The following is a 20258-nucleotide window of genomic DNA, read 5'->3' as shown; positions in this document are numbered from 1 at the left end:
AGAAAGTTCCTAACTTCAACAATACTGGGAGTTGCATGAGGAGATTTAGTGTAATGAGGTGTCTATTACCATAGAAGTACACAAGTACATGCCATCTAAGGGAACATGAAATTCAAATTCTAATTTATTATTTACGAATGAATCCATTTGAATAATCCCTTATATCAGTTTGTTGTCATTGGAATATTACTGGATTAATAAATCTGCCATTTCTCTTCTAGACCTACAGCTCTGTAAAGGCCACTTACCGTGATCATCTGCATCAGAGCTGCATTGCTTGGGTCATTCGGATCAAGTTTTGTTTCCGCTGCCCACTTAGCTAGTTTCTTCATGTCAGTTAAGCCTGATGTGCCAATGCATGCAATAGCATCAATATTTTTTAAAGTGCTACAAAGACAGAATCGATACCAAATGATTCTATCTAAAATGGATATAACTTTGCAATAAGAAAAAAAAAAACAACCTTGGAAAAAAAAATCCCACCACAGCTTAAATAGTAAATTCCACTATGCCAAAGGTATGAATTTTTTTCTTCAGGGGAATACTGCAGACTGCCCCCTGCCTACTCATTCCCACCCTTTTAGTTGAACTGATACCATTTTTCTGTGAAYACACTGTAAAACAGCCCACTGAAATGATTCAAATTAAAAAAAAGGAACCAAATAAAAATCTCTCTAAACAAAAGCTGTAATAGAGAAGAAGTTTGCTTCTTTAAACTTGCATGATTTCTGTGATTTTTGTGATTCTTTGATTTTTTCTATGGTTTGTAACATAATCTCCCAAAATTGGCAGCTATGTAACTGAAGGAGTGATGAACTGCAAAGGAAAGTGAGGTGGAAATACAAGGAACCAAGTGAAAAGGAACTTCATATCAGCTTTTACATGGGTGCTACCAACCGTACTCCTAGCCGAAGCACAGAATTTGACCACGTTCTTACAATCAGAAAATATGTTCTTGCAATTTTTACACGACAAAGTGTTTATTGATACAAAGATTTACAACATAGAATCATAGAATTGGTAAGGTTGGAAGGGACCTCTGGAGATCATCTAGTCCAACCTCCCTGCTCAGCAGGCTCACCTAGTGCATGTACCTACACAATTCCAGGTTGTTGGTTACTAGAAACAAAGATAATAACTTTCATGCTGTGAGACAATTCAACACAAAAGTTTTAACAAAGCATACTTAAAGGAACTTCCCAGATTTACAGTTTGCATCCCTTTTTGCAAGTCTCAGCAAAACCTAGTCACTGACGGGGTATGTCATTAAAATACATCTTCCTGCTTTTTATAGTCTCTCTAGACAAGGCTTGAAATGCCTAGGTGAAAAAATACTTAGATACACTGAAAGCTTGTGGATTGGCATCTTAAGTCCCTAATCCTATACCCAGTCTCCAATGTATTTGTCAGAGCCCTGAATGCACTAGCAGGCTTTAAAAGCCCTGACCAGCCTTACCTGGGGCCTTCACACCCTACCTCCATTGTGGGTTCAAGATAGCCATTTAAACTCAGGTATGGGCCTTTAGGCCTTGGCTTGAACTATGTCTGAAGTTCTGTCTTTGGCCCCATCTGCTGCATGGATCCCTCAGACCTATGTTGTAGCTTTGTCTTCTGTCCTGACTCTGACCTCATCCTCTGCTGTGCCYGGCTGGACTCTCTGGATGGATCCTGGGCCTGACTTACTGCCTCACCATATCTGGGGCTGTTGGTGTACCCTGCTGCCAGCAACCTGCCGCTCTGCCTGACACGTTCAGATCCTGTGGAACTGTGCCCCAGTGGGTGTTGGCACTACCTGTTCTGGAGTCACCCTCAGGTCCTGGCTGTTTCTGCCTCGCGGAGCAGCTCTACTGYTGCTGCTCCATGACAGCACTAGCCCCAGTTTCCCTCATTAATCCTTTGGATGTTCCCACTCGTTTTCTTGCCTTCACAATGCAGAGTACTGCACGCAACAACAGAGTTCAGTAGCCAGTCTGGAGGCCATTTGTACGCTGATTTGCTGGCCAGGACATGCATATTTATTAGCCAAATACTACAGAAAGTGGATGTTGCTACTTTGTTTTATTAGGGATGCCAATTTGGGTTTTTCTCTCTACTTATCTGAAAATTTTCAAGAAAGTTTTAAAGACTTATGAATCTTCCTCAAGCTTGGTTAGAATTAGCTAACACAGCCAGCAATTACTGGGACAGCAGACAAAGTGGTAACATCGAGGTCATATCTTTGGGCACCAGCCTTAAACAAACATGCACTGAATCACAACTGTGCAAAAAAGATCACAGGCAGTAAAGACTAACGTTAGGTATGAAAGTCTATGAAAATCTTGTCTCAAACTTTCACAGAGTACACAATGAAAAGTTACAGAAGTGAGTTGCTGAAAAAATTTATATATCAAAAATGTACACCCTAATACATCTGCATAGGGTTACAATGCAAAGGAAGTTTCTAATCTTAGGGGAAAAAATAAAACATTTCTAGATTATGARAGTCATTTATTCTTTAAATACTATTAAATAATCAATTTCCTATGAATTACTGAGAATTTGCATCACATTACCTTGCAATTCCTGTGTTTTGCTGAGAAACTGGAGGAACTAAGGGGACTCCTTTTTCTCCAACTGCCCAAGAGACACTATTGGATATTTTCCCAGAGGTCATTAAAGTCATTTTGTTGCTACCATCAGCTTCAAAGGAAAATGGCACACCTATCAAGAAGAAAAGCAAGGTAGTTAGTATATTTATGCATTTAAATATGTAACATTTGAACCTCTTTAAAAATACTATTTCTTGAAAACAGTCAGTCAGATAACCTGTGCCCTTATATAAGTAGGGGAATGTGGAACAACTTGATTTTGCTGCATGTTATAGGAGAGGACTCCTCTCTGGAAAAGGACTGAAAGATTCCATTCCACCTGTATAAACGCTTCCAGTTTGTGTTGGGAGAAAAGGCTATGCTTCATAAGCATCTYCTCTTCTAATTGTATTTCCCTCTCYAACAATGAATCAAAAGCTTCTTTTTCTTTACAGATGCAAATTATTTGTAYGAACATAAGATAATGTTTTCTGTAATCTTCAGATYCAGCCTGATACTGTTATTAAGGAAAGAGAAATTTGGAGTCAAAAGAATTAGCCATGATTGACAAGTCAGTCCCAAAGATCTATGATACACAATTCTGTACACAGTCACTATGGTCAATGACATTTACACACATATCTTTCATAATACTTTTCTTCACACTAATTTCCTCCGCAGGTTTTTATCTGCTCTTTTGCTGTATCTTGATCTATATTTCAAGTACTGCAAATGTATGCAAGTCAGTCATTTTTTGATGCAGTKTAAGCTTATTTGTTATATAAATTTATTTAAATATGCTTAAAATTTATAYAACAAATATGCTAACACATATCACTCTTATTCTACCTTTTTTTTTTAACCTCTTCCTTATCTTATCCTTCTGTTTTGAAGCCCCGGGGATAAAGCATTTTACAGAATGTCATCAAAGCAAATAGGAAGACCAGAAAAGCTATGCTGATTTGCTAGCACTATCTGCTATCTGCTTGCACTTCTGTGCCAGAAGCCTGACTAAGAAAAATACTAAATACTAAGAAAATTTATAYAGCCAGTAGAGGTCCACTAAAACTATAAGCCAAGTAATAAGCACACACATTGTTATTTCATACAGGTTAAAATTAGTAAGAGGAAGACAAAAATTCCAAAGCAGATTTTAATAATAATAATGACTCTTCTATGATTCAGTTGCAGAAGTTACAAATAYTCTTAAATGAATTTACTCTGAAACTTAGACTAGCCTGTTACTTTCACATGTTTTTAGCAAAAAAGAGAAACACYGAAGCACTGAACTGAGAAACATTCAGAGATCCTACCACTCCCAACTCCTTCGTGGTCCAACATCACACGCTGATTGCTGCTAAATTCTATTTCTTCAATAGGAGCACTGCCTGTCAGAACTGTAGTCTCAGGGATAGGTATGAACACTTCAGCCAATAAGGTAGTGCTGCTGATGCCCACTGTTTCATATATCTACAAGATTCAGTCACAAAATAGTAAAAAAACTTATTCTTCACAGTAAGAAATGGAAAGCATATTTTAGGRTGTACAGACAGAAGGTTGTATCATGACTGAAGTGTAAAATAACTCAGATTTAAGATTAAAACAATTGTATCCGTTTACATTTCAAAATATATAATTAGCAGACATTTCAGTTACCAAGAACTATCTCAGTCTGAATTCTTTTAAAAAAAGTATATCCACATCTTTCTAATGCACGTAACAGTATAAAAACCTTAGGCTTTAATGAGTATCACCATAAAATATGCAACTGCTCACCAATGTGCTTGTGACAGAGTCACTGGCATCAGGTGAAGATGCTGCAGGGATTTTGTTTCAGTAATCTCATTTTACAGCCTTACTGTAAAATGGTAGGGTGCACCGCCCCATTCTGAGTATTGCAGGCTGTTTCCCTCATTCTTGGCTGGTAATTTGAATAAAGGTCAGCACAAGGGCCTTTTCTCCTCCTATTCCCCATTCACAGGTTTTTAATYCAACTGGATAAGAAATGTCAGCAAACACTCAACAGACTGCAACAGCACTGTTGTTCATCTCTTTCCATTTGTGTAATGCACAGGAGAGGGGAATACACCTTCCTCTGAACTACCAGTGATGAAATACCTAACAGGACTGTGTATCCCTCTTAAAAAAAAAAAAAGCATTCTATTGGCTCTGTAATGAGTTCATTCATTCACATCACTCAGTCATTAATTCATATTTAGAGTGATTTTTTTATTTTCAACTTAAATGCACTGAACTTGATCAACAGTGCAGTAACTGAGACTACTAGCAGTAACTATTTTTTTCCACGAATGTTACAATGATTTTACTGTGTGGACATGACTGATTTAGAGAACAGTGTTGTGGCAAATTTATTTTATCTACAATATAAATCACAGATTTTCTAAAATTAAGAGGCCACCCCATGAACATATTTAATGATAYGCTTTGATTACTTAATAATTTTCCCCATATTTAACCAGAATTTATTAATTCAAAACAGTACCATGAAACAAAACCAAGCATTGCAAGGGGCATCATCTTTCATATTAAAACTTACTGTGATTAATCATTACCTACCTGCAGCTTCAAACTCTCTGGCCAATTGAATATTTGCAAATTGAAAATCTGTCCAAAGTGAACTCTGAAGTCTGAACTTATTGGTCGGGTAACAGTCCTTGATACTTCTTTGGAATTGAAAAGGACTTTTATAAATGATGAGCGTTTCTTCACATCTTCTCGTCGCAAAACCTCTGCCCTATAWATATGTCAAACAAGCTGTCATATCATTTTTAATAAGTTTTACTCTTTTGTTATTTTTAAATGAGATACCAATACCTCAAAGAGAACAAAAGTCAAATAGAGATGTTACTCTTCTCAGAATTGTCTTTACACAGCAGTGACTTAAGAACTATTATTTAACAGTTGTTCTTCTCATGAATGAAAAGTCATTTAAAAAAGAAAAGTGTAAAATTTTAGATTTAGTGTCAGRGACACTTCCATTTAAAGAAGTTATCTAAGGGAAAAAAAAATATTTCTAATCCCTTCTCTCAAAAGCACAACGACCAACATCAAATTCAGTTAAAATTCTGGAATTTTCAGTCAGTGCAGGTATAATAGCCAAAAAAAAAAAAATCTTTGATGAGGCTATTTGCTGAATCAATATGATAAGGAASAGTTTTTAAAATGACTGAAACCTTCCAGATATGTTACACTGCGTGTGTAAATGTGGTAAGTAACACAAACAGCTACATTCCTTATTTATTTTATGCACACTGAAATCTCTGGTTATCTACGTGATTTCTCTGTTTTTCCTTTCTTTGTTGATTATACCAGAGACCTAGTGTAAAGGACTAGCTACTGAGAGTGCTATTGCCAGAAGCGAGGTAGACTCTATCCAGAAAACAATTTCTTTACATATACTACTATTCTAGGCAGATGCTCAGGGAAATCAGAAGATTTAAAGGGAGTCTGTAGACACTCATCCTCCAAGCCCAACACAAACAAGTTATATGCGACTCAAAAAGATTTAAAATACATCATCTTCGGAAACAGAAGCTTAACATTCCAATCACAACATTAAACAGAATGACTAGCACAGACTTTTGAAGTTGTATAAAAAAATAAACAAACAAATAAAAGAAGATGAAGATGGATGTATGCATCACAGTAAACTATTTTGCAGGCCAATATATATCTTACCGAGGACAAAGCTCACTTGGTGTTATGCTTCCTGACAGGACTAACTCAGGAACTAAAATAGGCTCTCCAGGTTTCCTTCTGATGTTGTCAGTTTTTTCCCTGACTTGTTGCTCTATTTCCAGGCTATCAACCATTTTTGGTGGGATAGGTTTTACTGGTTCCTCACCAAGATCACAATCATCTACTGATTCTTCTTCTTCTTGAAGATCTTTTTTCTTCTTTTTCTTCTTGGACTTCTGCACATAAAAATAATAGTGTTCTACCTGAACTTCTTTTAACCAGTATAGCTTTTTCTCTTGTCTGAAGTGACTCACAAGTAAGGAACATTGTATGAGAAAAGACTGTAATTTTAAAATCACCACACACAGAAAGATTTCTCTCATTTTACAGTCCTGCTTCACAGGTTTGCAATTCAGTAATTCATTCCATGGATAGCTTTCAAAAATATGACATGCAAAAAAGTTTGTTTAAACATCCCAAACAATTTACAAAATTGTGTTTCTTGAATGTTCTGGCTAGCAATTGACTTTTAATTTAGCTTGAGTTACTCTAGTTATTGCGTTAGGATTGAAGGAAGGTTACTCAGTCAGCAGCCAAAGTTCTTCGATGTGCACAGTCTGTATACACTGACAGAGTGAATCCACATGTGTCACAGACTTTGGAATGTTTGGAAGCATTTTAGTCTAGTAGCATCTTTAGCACAYGTAGAACGATCTCCTCCCTTTCTCTATGCTGGAAAGGCAAATAAAAAAAGCAGAGGCATAGCATGCCTTTCAGTTTCTCTTAACCTAGAGAACKCCAATGTTCATATATGCTCAGCTTTAGACACTTGCAAGAAAGGTCCTCCTCCCACTGTCATTCAGATTGCATGGATATACAACTTACTTGGTGCCCACTGTGCGACTTAAAACTCCATAGGCAAAACAGAAGGAGGTAAGGGAAGGACATATAATTTTTCTGTCTCAAGTATTTAGTGAAAAAATATGTTCACTTGTTTTTATTAACAAATATCCTTCTTTTCTTGGCTTATTATTTTTGGTAATGGATTTCTTTTTTAAATTATCTAGTCTCTTCTTACTCTACTGTATTGCTCACATTCCTGTAATCTGGGCTAGTAAAACATTAATAGCAGTAAGTAACCAACAATATATTTTGAGTAAAATAAAGCAAAGTACTTCTGAGCATGGAACAAAGGTGTGTGCACTGTGTTTCATGTTAAAAGAACAATCACAAACAGTCTTAGTTTGTGACCAACAGAACAGAAAAATGCTGAGAGTAGAAGCTTTGGCAGAAACCACACACCACTGCACTTGCGAACATACACAGGCTAGAGTTAGAACTGGTGCCATTAGCAACAGTACCCAAAATTATCTGCTTTCGTTTTAAGGATTCCATTCATTCTTCATCTCATCCTACAAATCGACTGACATGCTACCACTGCGTCATGTGCCCACTAGCGGTCTGATAACAAGCATTTCCARTATCTGCAGGGCAAACTTCCCCTCAAACATTCTAAGTGTCTTCCATGGATCCTGCATATACCTGAGGAAAGTACAATCATCGGTACCATGAGGTATGCAGTACAYTGCCACAGAACTATGAAAGCAACAGTCTGATATTTTCACTGGCACTGCCATGGATTTTATTTCAAATATCCTCCTGCTGCAATGTTTTGTTCCAGCTCCTGTGTGTCAATATCTCTTGAAGCATAATTGAGACCTTAAATGCAGTATAGACAAGTACTAATAAAGTCTTTCAGAGGTAAAAGGCTGGTATATTAATTGTCTTTTTCAGTTTTGAGACATTCCTCAATAAAAACTTACAGGAGATGACACTGACTGACTGTTCATTAGAAACATCTCACACTATTTGGCTTCACTGCTCACAAAGCAAGCAAGTTTTAGCCRTATGTTCTTCCTTTCATAAGGACATGAATTTCACATGAATGTAGCAAACTTTAATTTAATTTAAAGAAAAAAAAATGGTAAGGTGCTGAAAACCAATGTCAAGGAGGCAACTACTCCACAAAAGCCTACAACAATGTAATGTTTCAATTAGTAATTAATTCACTAACAAATCCTAAGCAAATAGAATGTATTCAAAGAAATATAAGTAAAAGCATGTATGCATGACCATCCTGATATTTATGTTATTTCTATACTAGTAAAACCAAGTCTTAAGACATTTAGTAATAAGGTAATTTTTGTAGAATTTAATGATTTATACAGACCTGTGCTTTCTTCCAAGATTTCCACTCTTGTAGCTCAGTTTTATATTCCTCCATTTTCTTTTCATATTCTTCCCTATGTTCTTCTAATAATTCATTTATCTCATCCTGAATTTCTGCTTCATATGCTTTTTCATCTAATCTCCGATCAACCTCTTCCCTTCAAAACAATTATATGAACATGCTGCATGAACTAACATAAAAAGRTTTGCAATTAAGCTTATAACATGTAACTTAAGTCTCCTCCTCATTGAGCTAATTTCATCATACCCAAAGCATGTTCTGTGGAAAATAGCGCAAATAGAGCTAATAGAGCTGACAGCACATAGCTACCACCCAGAATGAATGTAATGATTTTTTTCTTTACTCATTATCCTTTAGAAGTTTCTATTACAGTAATTACAGTTTCTATTACAGTAATTACTTGTTATTTTAACCTTCCTTCCTCCCTCAAAATCAAAAAGAACAGTGGCAGGCTCAACTAGTGCCAGATACTAGTCAAATCTTTTATCTTTGCACCCTTCACATTGGAATTATGAGTTCCCAGATTTGACTAGTGTCATTAAAACTCCACTGTTGGCAAATGGTGTATGAAAAATGTTATCAAAACATACTTTCTCAGATAAAGTTTCATTGATGTGTTAGTAAACTTCTGAAAGTCACGGAGGGATTTCATTTCTTTCCAAACTTTTATAATGGTCTTAAGCAATGTTCTATCTTTCTCTTGTTCAGCATCACGAAGTCTTCTTGTTTGCCTAGAAATACATAAACATATACATGAAATCAGAGCTGAATAACTCAGMAGAATAATAGTGAAAATTTGAAATAATGAAAGATAATAATGCACTTTTCAATTTGATTGATGGTTGAAGAGGATTAAATTCAAGGAGCATAAAACTCAAGAGTGAAAATGACAGGACTTAGTTTCCTTTAGTATCTGTACTTTAGTCTCACATTTTGGATAAGCCAACTTCAATTACAGATCGTTCCCTAGAGAGCTCAAATTTTCTGAAACACTTGGTACAGCTGTACATCATTAAAAACATTTTAAAAGTCAATGCATGCAAACAGCAGCCCAGGAAACCTACACTGCTGCTATTAAGTAATCCTTATTAACAACCATATTATTAAATCTGTTTTAAAATTAGCATGCTCCTAGTTCCAGTTCAAAAAAAAAAATGCTATAAAGTAATGTAAATCATTTCACAACCCTACAAGATTCCAAACATGAACAAAATTAACAGTGCTTTTTCTTGGCTTCATATTTTCTTGGCTAATCATATGAAATGGTTTTTTCATATGTGGAACCTGCTAATCTCTATGTAAGAGATACTCATTAGTACTTTCAATCACCAACACACATTTGTAAATGACATAAATGACACTGCAGCACAAGTATGGGCTTCTTTTAGTACCATCTTGGTAGCTAAACATGTCTGACAAAAATAATATGATTAAAAATGAGGTAATCTGAAATATAATTACTTGTAATATTCAAAGAACATGAAAGAGAAGAAGGTTGAACCAGAGCTCAGAGAAGAAATACTTCCTATACTATTTATAAGCACAAGTAAAGTTAGTAAAAACAAAGACTAAATACAGACTTTCCAAAAAGTAAGATGAGTAACTTCACTGCTTTATTAGCTAGTAGTTTGAATATTATTTACCCACAAAGCCATACATTTACCCATAAATCTTTTCCTCTTTGTCYACCAGAGAAAAGTAGAAGACTAGAGACAGCTATAGGTCAGCAGTAACTCTTACTTAATGTATTCTATTTGGAGCAAGACCTGAAAACTTGAGAGAACCATCTCTGATAAAATGTATCAGCCACATGAGCCCCACATCTGCAGTCCACAGCACATATTGGCTTCCTCTTCAGCAAGTGAGGACAATAGTGCAGGAACTGCTAATTTTCAAAAGTCTTCTGCATTCATATGTCATTCCTCTCTCAGACTGATGAAAAACTACAGCTCTGTTGTACAGGCTGCAAAGAGTACACAGCTACTGTGTTGCTGAAGGTAGGAGGAAATAATGAGAAAGGTGATTTTCCATGCTATGCTTTTTCACATTTATAATTCCTTGTAAGTGTGCTACATTCACCATGAGGGGAGTTCAATGTTAAAAGAGGGAGAAGGTAGTCAGATGCTCTTACCAACACAGTACTCCAAGTTAGAATTGGACGTCATGGCAATAAAAACTCCTGAGCCTATCTGAGCCCCATAAGCATAACAGTTTCCAAAAACAGAGTTGGATTCAAAAAGAATTACAGATATGAAAAGCCCTAGAGCAATTCCAGCCAAATTCATCTCACATTACTTATGCAACACTGATCTCATGGATTTCAGCTGAGTTTCTCCTGATTCATAAAGGTGTGACACTAAAYTAAAGCACTCAAGATCTAGAAAAACACTTTAGACATCCAGAAGCAATATTTTATCTAATTGAAGTTAACTATAAAGCAAATCTCAGAGCTGGTGCCAAAAATCTAAGAAATTCCTTCTCACGGTGAACTTTCTCATTACTAAATCTCATGCCTCCTCTGACGAGAGCTCCTGTATCTTAGGCACTGCATGGTAACTGTGCATCTGCTGCTCCTAATCCTCCAGCAGACGTGTTAAAACAATACACAGAATTGCTAACCATACAAAAAGCTACTCCTTTATGCAAGATAGTCTTTGGCACCTGAATAGCTTTGGGATGTGAATCCCAGGTTCACAGAAACATCTGACATGTCAGTAGACAAATTTAGGAAAGACAAYGAATTTCAAGCATTCTTCTCTCTTTTGCATCCCCTGTGAATTACTCAGGTGCCTTCACTCTTAAAAGCGTGACCTTCTGTGAACAGCATTTTACATGGCCATTGCTTTGGCCATTGACAGCTCACAGCAAGCCAGTCCTTCACCACAGATACTATATAATACACTAGCATACCTGAAGGATGAAAGTCTGAAGAAGTAATTCTCAAACTAAGAGTGGCTAGTGGATGTGCAAGTGTAAGCTGAGGCAGATTMTAAGACTGAAAGCGAAATTATGAGAAAAAAATTTGGAATTGTTATACTATTATAGAGATTATTCACATAAGCCCCTATTTCAGTTCAAAGTTCTATTTCATGCAATCTTTAAATGCAATACAGTATTACACACCTTTGGATTTTGATAAATTATTTTTACTAAGTATCTACTACTTAAATGGCTGTTCACCATGCATCTCTAAAACAACTTTTTATCGTACTGCTTACACTTACAGTTAAACATTGTCTATCTGCCAAAACTAATAAGTTTTGCTACCAAGCCAAAAGACTGGAATATGCTTTTACTATCCATTTACTGTCCAAGAACAATAAATGTAACCTTGTAAAACAGAATTCTTCCATTTCATATATATCAAAACGTTTGTAAAAGCATGATCAACTGAAGGACTGGAAAGTGAGTCAAGAACTCTGTTTTGATGCCAATGTCTTGTGTAACAAGCAAAGGGAGGAAGGGAAAAATTAACTTTTCTGTCTCTTCAAAAAATTATGTCACTCACATTGCTGTGTGAGCTTTAGGCTTTCTAGTGATGTTTACTCAAACTTCRGTTTAATTTTATTTTAATTGTGCAAAATGCAGCAAATAATTACTAAGTAATCAATAAGTAACCAAATTAACCACTTCTGCAATAAGACTTCTGCCTAAGTTGTATTTTCTTTATAGTATTTTACTCAACTTACAAGTAAGAATTCTTAAGCCCTCAAAATTCTACCTGAATGGATGTTTTGCAGTTACAACTAGAACTATTTACAACTAAATTTTAAAGTCTGGCATGAATTTACATTCCATGTCAGTACAGAAAGGAAAAAAGAACACAGTTTTTAAAAGTAGTGATTTAATGAATCTGAACTTACCTGATTTCAGTTTTGTATTCAGCTATGCTCTGTTGTGCTACAGGTTTAGAAATAGCAGCATCACCACCATCTATACTATGTTGCACAGCATTCCTCAAAGCATGAAGCTTAAATGAACAAACAGTTAATAGATAAAAAATTAATAGATATTAGTAATACATACCACGCTCCATAAATGTGACTAAACAATTAATAGATGGTCACATTTATGGAGCATAGTACGTATTCCACCTTGACATGAACAGGACACTTACATAGTAACAGAAAACGTTAATTATCTTGGTTTTATAATTACAGGGTTATGGTTTTGCCAAGTCTGTGTGAGTCTTGCTGATTCTTTTGAAGATTAAATTGTAATGTGAACCCCCAGATATGTGAAGGAAGCTTACCGACTTAGTTCACTGTGATGGACCTGAACAAGGGGCCAGGACTGACACAGGCATTATTCAGAAAGCTCCACAATCAAAGARTGTAAATAGGGAGTCTGCAAAAAAACTTCTATAAAAGGCAAGACCAAATAGCGTTGCTGAAGGTAACCTCAGAAAACAGAAGACACGAGAAAAATGAGGGGATTTGACAAGTCAGCTACAGAAGCTACGCATCTGCAAGGAAGCATGTAAGTGTAACATATCAGATGTTACAAGTTGGGGAAAGAAGGTCTAATAACATGACAGAACTGAGAATAATAGTAGTGTTCAAATGTACTTCTAGATCCAGAAGGGTGGAGACAAGAAGCTGCGCATTCAACTAGGATCTGGAGATATCCATCAAATGAGAGTACTTGGAAGGCAGACAGCTACAACAGGAAAATGCAAAAAAGTGCATAGATGTGAAGACAAGAGAATGGAAAGGACTGGCAAGGCAAAGGGAGCAAGATCACCACTACAACAGGAACTAATATTTGCATAAAAGACTTCAAAACAAATTTTGAAAGAAAAAAAAAAAATCACTGAACGCATGGAAAGCTGTTAGTATAACCTGGGGAACAGACAGTCTGTTTTGTAAGAGGAGATAGAAAASTCAGTTTCTTTATTCTGACAATATGAAGACTAAAAGGAGATGAGATGTATTCTAAGAGAGAAAGAGCAAATATCACTGGAGGTGGATGAGGAGGAGTGCCTTGAGGAAGGAAAAAAAAAAAAAAAGGTGTTTATGCTAAAGAACAATCTGGGCATTAAAARTAACTGTTAGAAGACGGAGGTTTTAAAACTGCTTCTCAATAGCAGTAYTGTGGCTAAAAAATATCAAAATGAGTTTATAAAAATTATATTATGTAACTGTCTACAGTACATAGTAAGTACTGTGGAAATACTCAGGAAATCCCTTCCAAAYCAAGGTTCCTACGGAAAGAGGTCTGGAGAACCCAAATGTCCCATTCCCTCTATTTCATGGAAAACTAAAGACAATCTTTTAAATCTCAGATCATGTTAAGTATACCAACAAATTATTTTGAGACACTGTATGAAATATCTGTCTAGCAACAGGGTTTTGGTTTCTACAATCATGGGACATTGTTTGAAGGTCAGCAACTGGTGGGGAGAGATGGGATTCACCTCACCAAGCGAGGCACACGTGTCTTTGCCAACAGGCTGGTCAGCCTGGTAAAGAGGGCTTTAAACTAGGTAGGAAGGGGGAAGGAGAGAGTCATAGAGAGAGGGTAGTCAGAAGAACACAACCCAGGTTGGGGGGCCTCCAACAGCTGCATGTAGCTGTGGATGTGTGTTTGGGAAATGGCTACAGGGGGACCCCCCCTACGCCCTTCCTGGGAAACCTGCATGTATGACTACCTCTTTGAAGCCTGTACACCGATGCACACAGCATGGAGAACAAACAGAAGGAGTTGGAGATCTGTGCGCGATCGCAAGGCCATGATCTCACTGCAATTACAGAGACATGGTGGGATAGCTCACATGACTGGAACACTATCATGGATGGCTACGTGCTTTTTAGGAAAGACAGGCCAGGAAGGAGAGGCAGTGGAGTTGCTCTTTATGTGAGAGAGCAACTGCAATGCATCAAGCTCTGCCTAGGRGTGGAGGAGGAGGCAGTCAAGAGCTTATGGGTGAAGATCAAAGGGCAGGCTAGCATGGGGGACACTGTTGTGGGTGTCTACTACAGACCACCTGACCAGGAAGAGAAAGTTGATGAGGCCTTCTGTAGACAGCTGGAAGCAGCCTCACGATCACAGGCCCTGGTTCTCATGGGGGACTTCAGCCACCTTGACATCTGCTGGAAGGAGAACACAGCAAGGCACAAACAGTCCAGGAGGCTCCTGCAATGCATCAGTGATAACTTCTTGTCACAAGCGGTGGAGGAGCCTATGAGGAAGGCTGTCCTGCTGGACCTTGTCCTAATCAACAGAGAGGGACTGACTGGAGATGTGAAGGTTGGAGGCAGCCTTAGCTGCCTCTCTGCACCATGAGATGGTGGAGTTCAGGATCCTGCAGGAAAGAACTAAGGCAACAAGCAGGATTGCAACCCTGGACTTCAGGAGAGTGGACTTTGGGCTCTTCAGAGACCTACTTGGAAGAAGCTCATGGGTTAAGGTCCTAGGAGGAAGAGGGGGCAGTCCAAGAGAGCTGACTARTATTCAAACATCACTTCCTCCAAGCTCAAGAGCGGGGCATCCCTATGAATAAGAAGTGCAGCAAAGGGGGCAGGAGACCTGCATGGGTGAGCAAGGAGCTCCTGGCCAAATTCAGACAGAAGAAGAAAGTACWCAGAATGTGGAAGAGGGGACAGGTTGCTTGGGAGAATTATAGGAATGCAGTCAGAGTAGGTAGAGATGCTGAGAGGAAGGCTAAGTTCCAGTTGGAATTGAGTCTGGCAAGGGATGTCAAGGACAACAGGAAGGGCTTCTTCAARTACATCAGCAGCAAGAAGAGGACTCGGGAAAATGTGGACCTGCTGCTGAATGGGGCAGGGGCCCTTGTGACCAAGGCTACAGAGAAGGCAGAATTACTGAATGCCTTCTTTGCTTCAGTCTTCAYTGCTAAGGACGGCCCTCAGGAATCCTGTAGCCTGGACRTGAAGGAGAAAGTACGGAGAAGGGAAGACTTTCCTTTGGTTGAGGAGGAAAAGATTAKAGACCTTCTAGGCAGGCTAGACATCCACAAATCMATGGGCCCAGATGGGATGCACCCACAGGTACTGAGGGAGCTGGCAGATGTTGCTGCCAGGCCGCTCTCCATCATCTTTGAAAGGTCTTGGAGAACTGGAAAGGTGCCTGAGGACTGGAAGAAAGCCAGTGTCACTCCAGTCTTCAGGAAGCGCAAGAAGGAGGACCCAGGMAACTATAGGCCAGTCTGCCTCACCTCCATCCCTGGAAARGTGATGGAACAGCTCATTCTGGATGTCATCTCCAGACATATGGAGGATAAGAAGGTGATCAGGAGTAGCCAGCCTGGATTCACCAAGGGGAAATCCTACTTGACCAATCTGACAGCCTTCTATGATGGAATGACTGGCTGGGTAGATGACAGCAGAGCAGTGGACGCTGTGTACTGTGTACCTTGACTTCAGCAAAGCTTTTGACACTGTCTCCCAGAACAGCCTCCTAGAGAAGCTCAGGAAGTGTGGGTTAGACAAGTGGACAGTGAGGTGGATTGAGAACTGGCTGAAAGGCAGAGCTCAGAGGGTCATCRYYRGYGGCGKGGAGTCTAGTTGGAGGCCTGTGGCTAGTGGCATCCCCCAGGGCTCAGTACTGGGTCCCATCCTGATCAACTTCTTCATCAGTGACCTGGATGAGGGGACAGAGTGCCTCCTCAGCAAGTTTGTGGAGGATACCAAGCTGGGAGAAGGGGCTGACACACCCGAGKGCTGTGCTGCCATTCAGAGAGACCTGGACAGGCTGGAGAGTTGGGCAGAGAGGAACCTCCTGAGGTTCAACAAGGGCAAGTGCAGAGTCCTGCCCCTCGGGAAAAATAACCCCAGGCACCAGTGCGAGCTGGGGGCTGACCTTCTGGAGAGCAGCTCTGCAGAGAAGGACCTGGGAGTGCTGGTGGATGACAAGTTGACCGTGAGCCAGCAATGTGCCCTTGTGGCCAAGAAGGCTAATGGAATCCTGGGGTCCATCAGGAAGAGGGTTGCCAGCAGGTCAAGGGAGGTGATCCTGCCCCTCTGCTCAGCCCTGGTGAGGCCTCATCTCAAGTCCTGTATCCAGTTCTGGACTCCCTAGTCCAAGAGGGACATGGAGCTACTGGAGAGAGTCCAGCATAGGGCTACGAAGATGATCAGAGGGCTGGAGCATCTGCCCTATGAGGAAYGGCTGTGAGAGCTGGGCCTCTTCAGCCTGGGGAAGAGAAGACTGAGGGGGSATSTTATCAAYGCGTACAAGTACCTGAAGGGAGGGTGTCAAGGGGATGGGGACAAACTCTTTTCAGTTGTCCCATGTGACAGGACAAGAGGTAATGGGCAGAAACTGAAGCACAGGAAGTTCCATCTGAACGTGAGGGGGAATTTCTTCCCTGTGAGAGTGAYGGAGCACTGGACCAGGTTGCCCAGAAAGGTGGTGGAGTCTCCTTCTCTGGAGATCTTCGAGGCCCACCTGGATGCCACCCTGTCTACCATGCTCTAAGTGGCCCTGCTGAGCAGGGGGGTTGGACTAGATGATCTCCGGAGGTCCCTTTCAACCTTACCGATTCTACGAAGAATATAATCAACTTACATACAATGATTACTTTTTCCTTTCTTAATACCCCTGTAAAGCAGAGAATTATCACTACCTGTAATTTATAGAAAAACTGTACTTACGCCTATATATTTAATTAGCAAACTAATTCTTAGCAGAGCTATGCAATATTTACCACATTATCRTAGTATTTACCTCACAATTCTATCATTACCTGTTCAAATTTCAGATTCCAAAAGCATTTTGAAATGTTTTAAAAACAAACTTGTATCCCCTAATGRTAGTATTACCATATTAACCATGTAGAAATTTTCACCATTATTTCCAATTTACAGATGGAGGAGCAGTAATAGCACAAAGAGGGTAAGCAACCTGGCCAAGGTCATCCAGCAAACAGAGCTAAGAACAGAATTTATGTTCAGCCAAGGGTTTTGCTGGTTATATCACAAAACCTCACATAAGACTGACACAGTAAATGTGACAACATTATGGATTTAAAACATGGCATTTCTGTCAAATACATATGCAGAAATGGGTCTTCAGTATTTCTGGATGTTAGCAGAATTAAACTGTTTTCTTTTACTCTTAACTTACAATTGAAACTAAACTTCTTTAACCTCTCTCTATCCTTGAATACTGTCTTTTACTGTCTGCCTGTCAAGAGTCCCTGTACAGAATCCTGTGAAGTGTTTTATCTATAATTCACTGAAAAACACTTTGGGTATTCTGTATAAGGAATATTATATAAGTTTTACCATGTTCTACCAATTATACTTACTTTTACCTCAAAAATCTATGTAGAGTTTCTTTTAAATAGATCAAAGCATTCTCTAATCTTAAAAAGGCAGTTGTGCACTGAACACAGAGCAATACAGTGGAAATCAAATGTTTATCTTCTGGCAAAATACCTCTCATGACATACAATTAGAAATKTCATTGCTATATTTTGAAGACACAAATTTAGTTTTACGTTCAACTGTCACGTCGTATCTCAGCACACTATGAGAATGCAATGGAAATACCTTGTCTGTGAGAAGCATGGTAAGATTCTTCTGTTTTCTTGCTAGATATTGATCATATAACTGAGCCAGTTTTGCTGCTAACACATGTTCACGGCTAAAACATGGATGATGAGTAAATATTAATCCAGAAATATCAATATCCAACTGAAATGGTCCCTGAAAATCTCCAGGTTCAACAAGATACTGATTGGTAGCTGTCACTTTTATTGCCTGAAAAAAAAAAAAAAAAAAAAAAAAAAAAAGTGATGTGTATTTAGAAGCCTCAAGAAAACTGTCTTGGAAAGAGATCCTATGATGGGGAAACAACACATTTAGTATATCGCCTATATCTAACTCTTCAGTCTTAAATCTTAAGGGCTTCTGCAGTAACCTCTTTGTTTTATTGATCAGTGGATGACATACATACCACCACCAGGGGTATTCTTCACAGCAAAATCTTGATAGTCTGTACCAGATTATCTTTCTCTTTGAGAAGAATCCATTCAGTTGAATTCCACAACAGACAGGTAGTAAGACTTTTGGGGATAAAAGAGAATGTGGAATCCTCAAACCATTCAATCATCATTTTGGCAAAGCAATCCGGAATGGGAAGTAATCTGGCTGTACTGAAGATTTTGCTTGAGCTGATCAYTGACAAGACTGAACTGGAAAAAGAAAAGCCCACCAGTCCTCTTTTTACCTGCTGGTATGGAATCTGCTTTATTTTATCTTAGGGTTCTGCTTTAAAAGAGACAATCCAGCTCTCGGAACAGCTTTCCCTATAGATAAATCAGGCTGAGTAAAACTGTAAACACACTCTTTGCTTCCCCATTCTAACACCATGGAAATGCACATCCACCAGGCCCAATGAGAAAACTTTCAGTGACAAAGTTTAAAGAGTCCATCTCAACTCTGTGCAGCCTAAAGGCAACTATGGCATATATTCTCAAGTTTTTTGCAATCAGAAGGCAATTAGTAGTGCTGGTAGACTGCTTTCCGGCCTGACTTCTGCTGATCCTGCTGTTGTTACCATAGAAGATGAAGCTGTTAGTAATGAAGTGCTCACTGTAGCTCCTTCATAAAAACTAGAAAAAGGGAGATCGACAGGGGAATTTAACCATTGTGCAGCTTTTTCCAGGACTGACAAAAAGGCTAGGAAGACTTTATTTTACCTGATCCTTCTATATTCAGTTTCCTCTTGAAATTTTTAATAGAGCACAACCTGTCTGTCTCATTAACTACACACACTTAACAGCAGTGGCAGAACAGGAATGGACAAGAGTATATCTCTTTAGAAAATGTGTGCTAACTGTAATAGCTCTGTGCCTCATACTGTGCCCTTCAGCAAGAAGTAACTTAGTCAGATTTTCCCCTCCTAGAAGGAGGGGCCCCACCAAGATTTTGGAAGTAAGAGCTTTGCATTCCTCATGCTTTATCTGTTTAAGAAAACTATAAATGAAGTTCTGAATCTTAAAGTCCTAGTTTCAAAAGTGATATGGGCATTTACATGTCACTTTTCATGTAAACATGGTGTTTTTAAAACATAAGCTCTCTTGGCCTAAGTTTATGTTATCTGTTAGGCAGCAATCTCTTTCCACGTAGGCAGGATCTGTRGTACTGGATGTGTCCTGGGAATTACATGTAACCACCATCAGTTAAAGGGCAACATTCAAATCTGTGTCCAAAGCAGCTGGACAGAAACCCTTCCATATTCCAAGACAGCAATCTACTTTAAAGTATAAAAAGTAACAGTTTTTTTAAAGGGTGCAACAGAGTGGCCAATAAGCAGAGCAATTAAAACCTGTGTATTTGAGGTCACTGAAAGGTTTTAACTGAAACTAATTTTGATCAGTGCTGACTGCAACTGCTGTTTTCCAGGGCAGGTATACTATGCCTAAAGAAAAAAAACTAAAAAGAAAGATAGATCTGAACTGCTGCAACTTAGCTCAAAATAAGATGCTTTCTACATGACTGAAGTGCACGTAAAGGCTTATTTGAAAGTACCAAATATCCATGATGCATATGCACATTTGTGTATTTTACCTCAAACTGCAGAAAGTACCTCTGCCCAAATCGCCAGTTTGACAACAGCTCCTGCCCTAAGGAGCTTCTCAGATACACTAACATGCATTAACACTAGAGCTACCCTATTTTAGCATGAAACTATCTAAGAGTGCCTCACGGAGACCTTAGCAACCCACGGATTTGAAGAATCTGTCATGCCCTGTCACTTTACTGTTTAACCAG

At 38.8% G+C, this 20258-nt stretch overlaps 1 protein-coding gene across 5 annotated transcripts in view; it reads right to left on the bottom strand.

Annotated features, from left to right (window-relative positions):
• The window catches only part of CC2D2A (coiled-coil and C2 domain containing 2A), a 66651-nt gene that overhangs the window by 28119 nt on the left and 18274 nt on the right, over positions 1 to 20258 (bottom strand). For all 5 annotated transcript variants that reach the window (XM_085304266.1, XM_085304263.1, XM_085304262.1 and 2 more), the window contains 9 exons: positions 18033 to 18242; positions 12381 to 12487; positions 9108 to 9248; positions 8497 to 8653; positions 6267 to 6502; positions 5145 to 5322; positions 3881 to 4037; positions 2553 to 2700; positions 249 to 387 (listed from right to left, as the gene is read on the bottom strand). In XM_085304266.1, coding sequence (XP_085160392.1) covers positions 249 to 387; positions 2553 to 2700; positions 3881 to 4037; positions 5145 to 5322; positions 6267 to 6502; positions 8497 to 8653; positions 9108 to 9248; positions 12381 to 12487; positions 18033 to 18242 — 1473 coding nt within the window. The remainder of the gene's footprint in view (positions 1 to 248; positions 388 to 2552; positions 2701 to 3880; positions 4038 to 5144; positions 5323 to 6266; positions 6503 to 8496; positions 8654 to 9107; positions 9249 to 12380; positions 12488 to 18032; positions 18243 to 20258) is intronic.

Source organism: Rhea americana, unplaced genomic scaffold (genome assembly GCF_003343005.1).
Source record: "Rhea americana isolate MKP2758 unplaced genomic scaffold, rheAme1 scaffold_205, whole genome shotgun sequence".
Classification (NCBI taxonomy): Eukaryota; Metazoa; Chordata; class Aves; order Rheiformes; family Rheidae; genus Rhea; species Rhea americana.
This window is presented reverse-complemented; position numbering and strand designations above follow the sequence as displayed.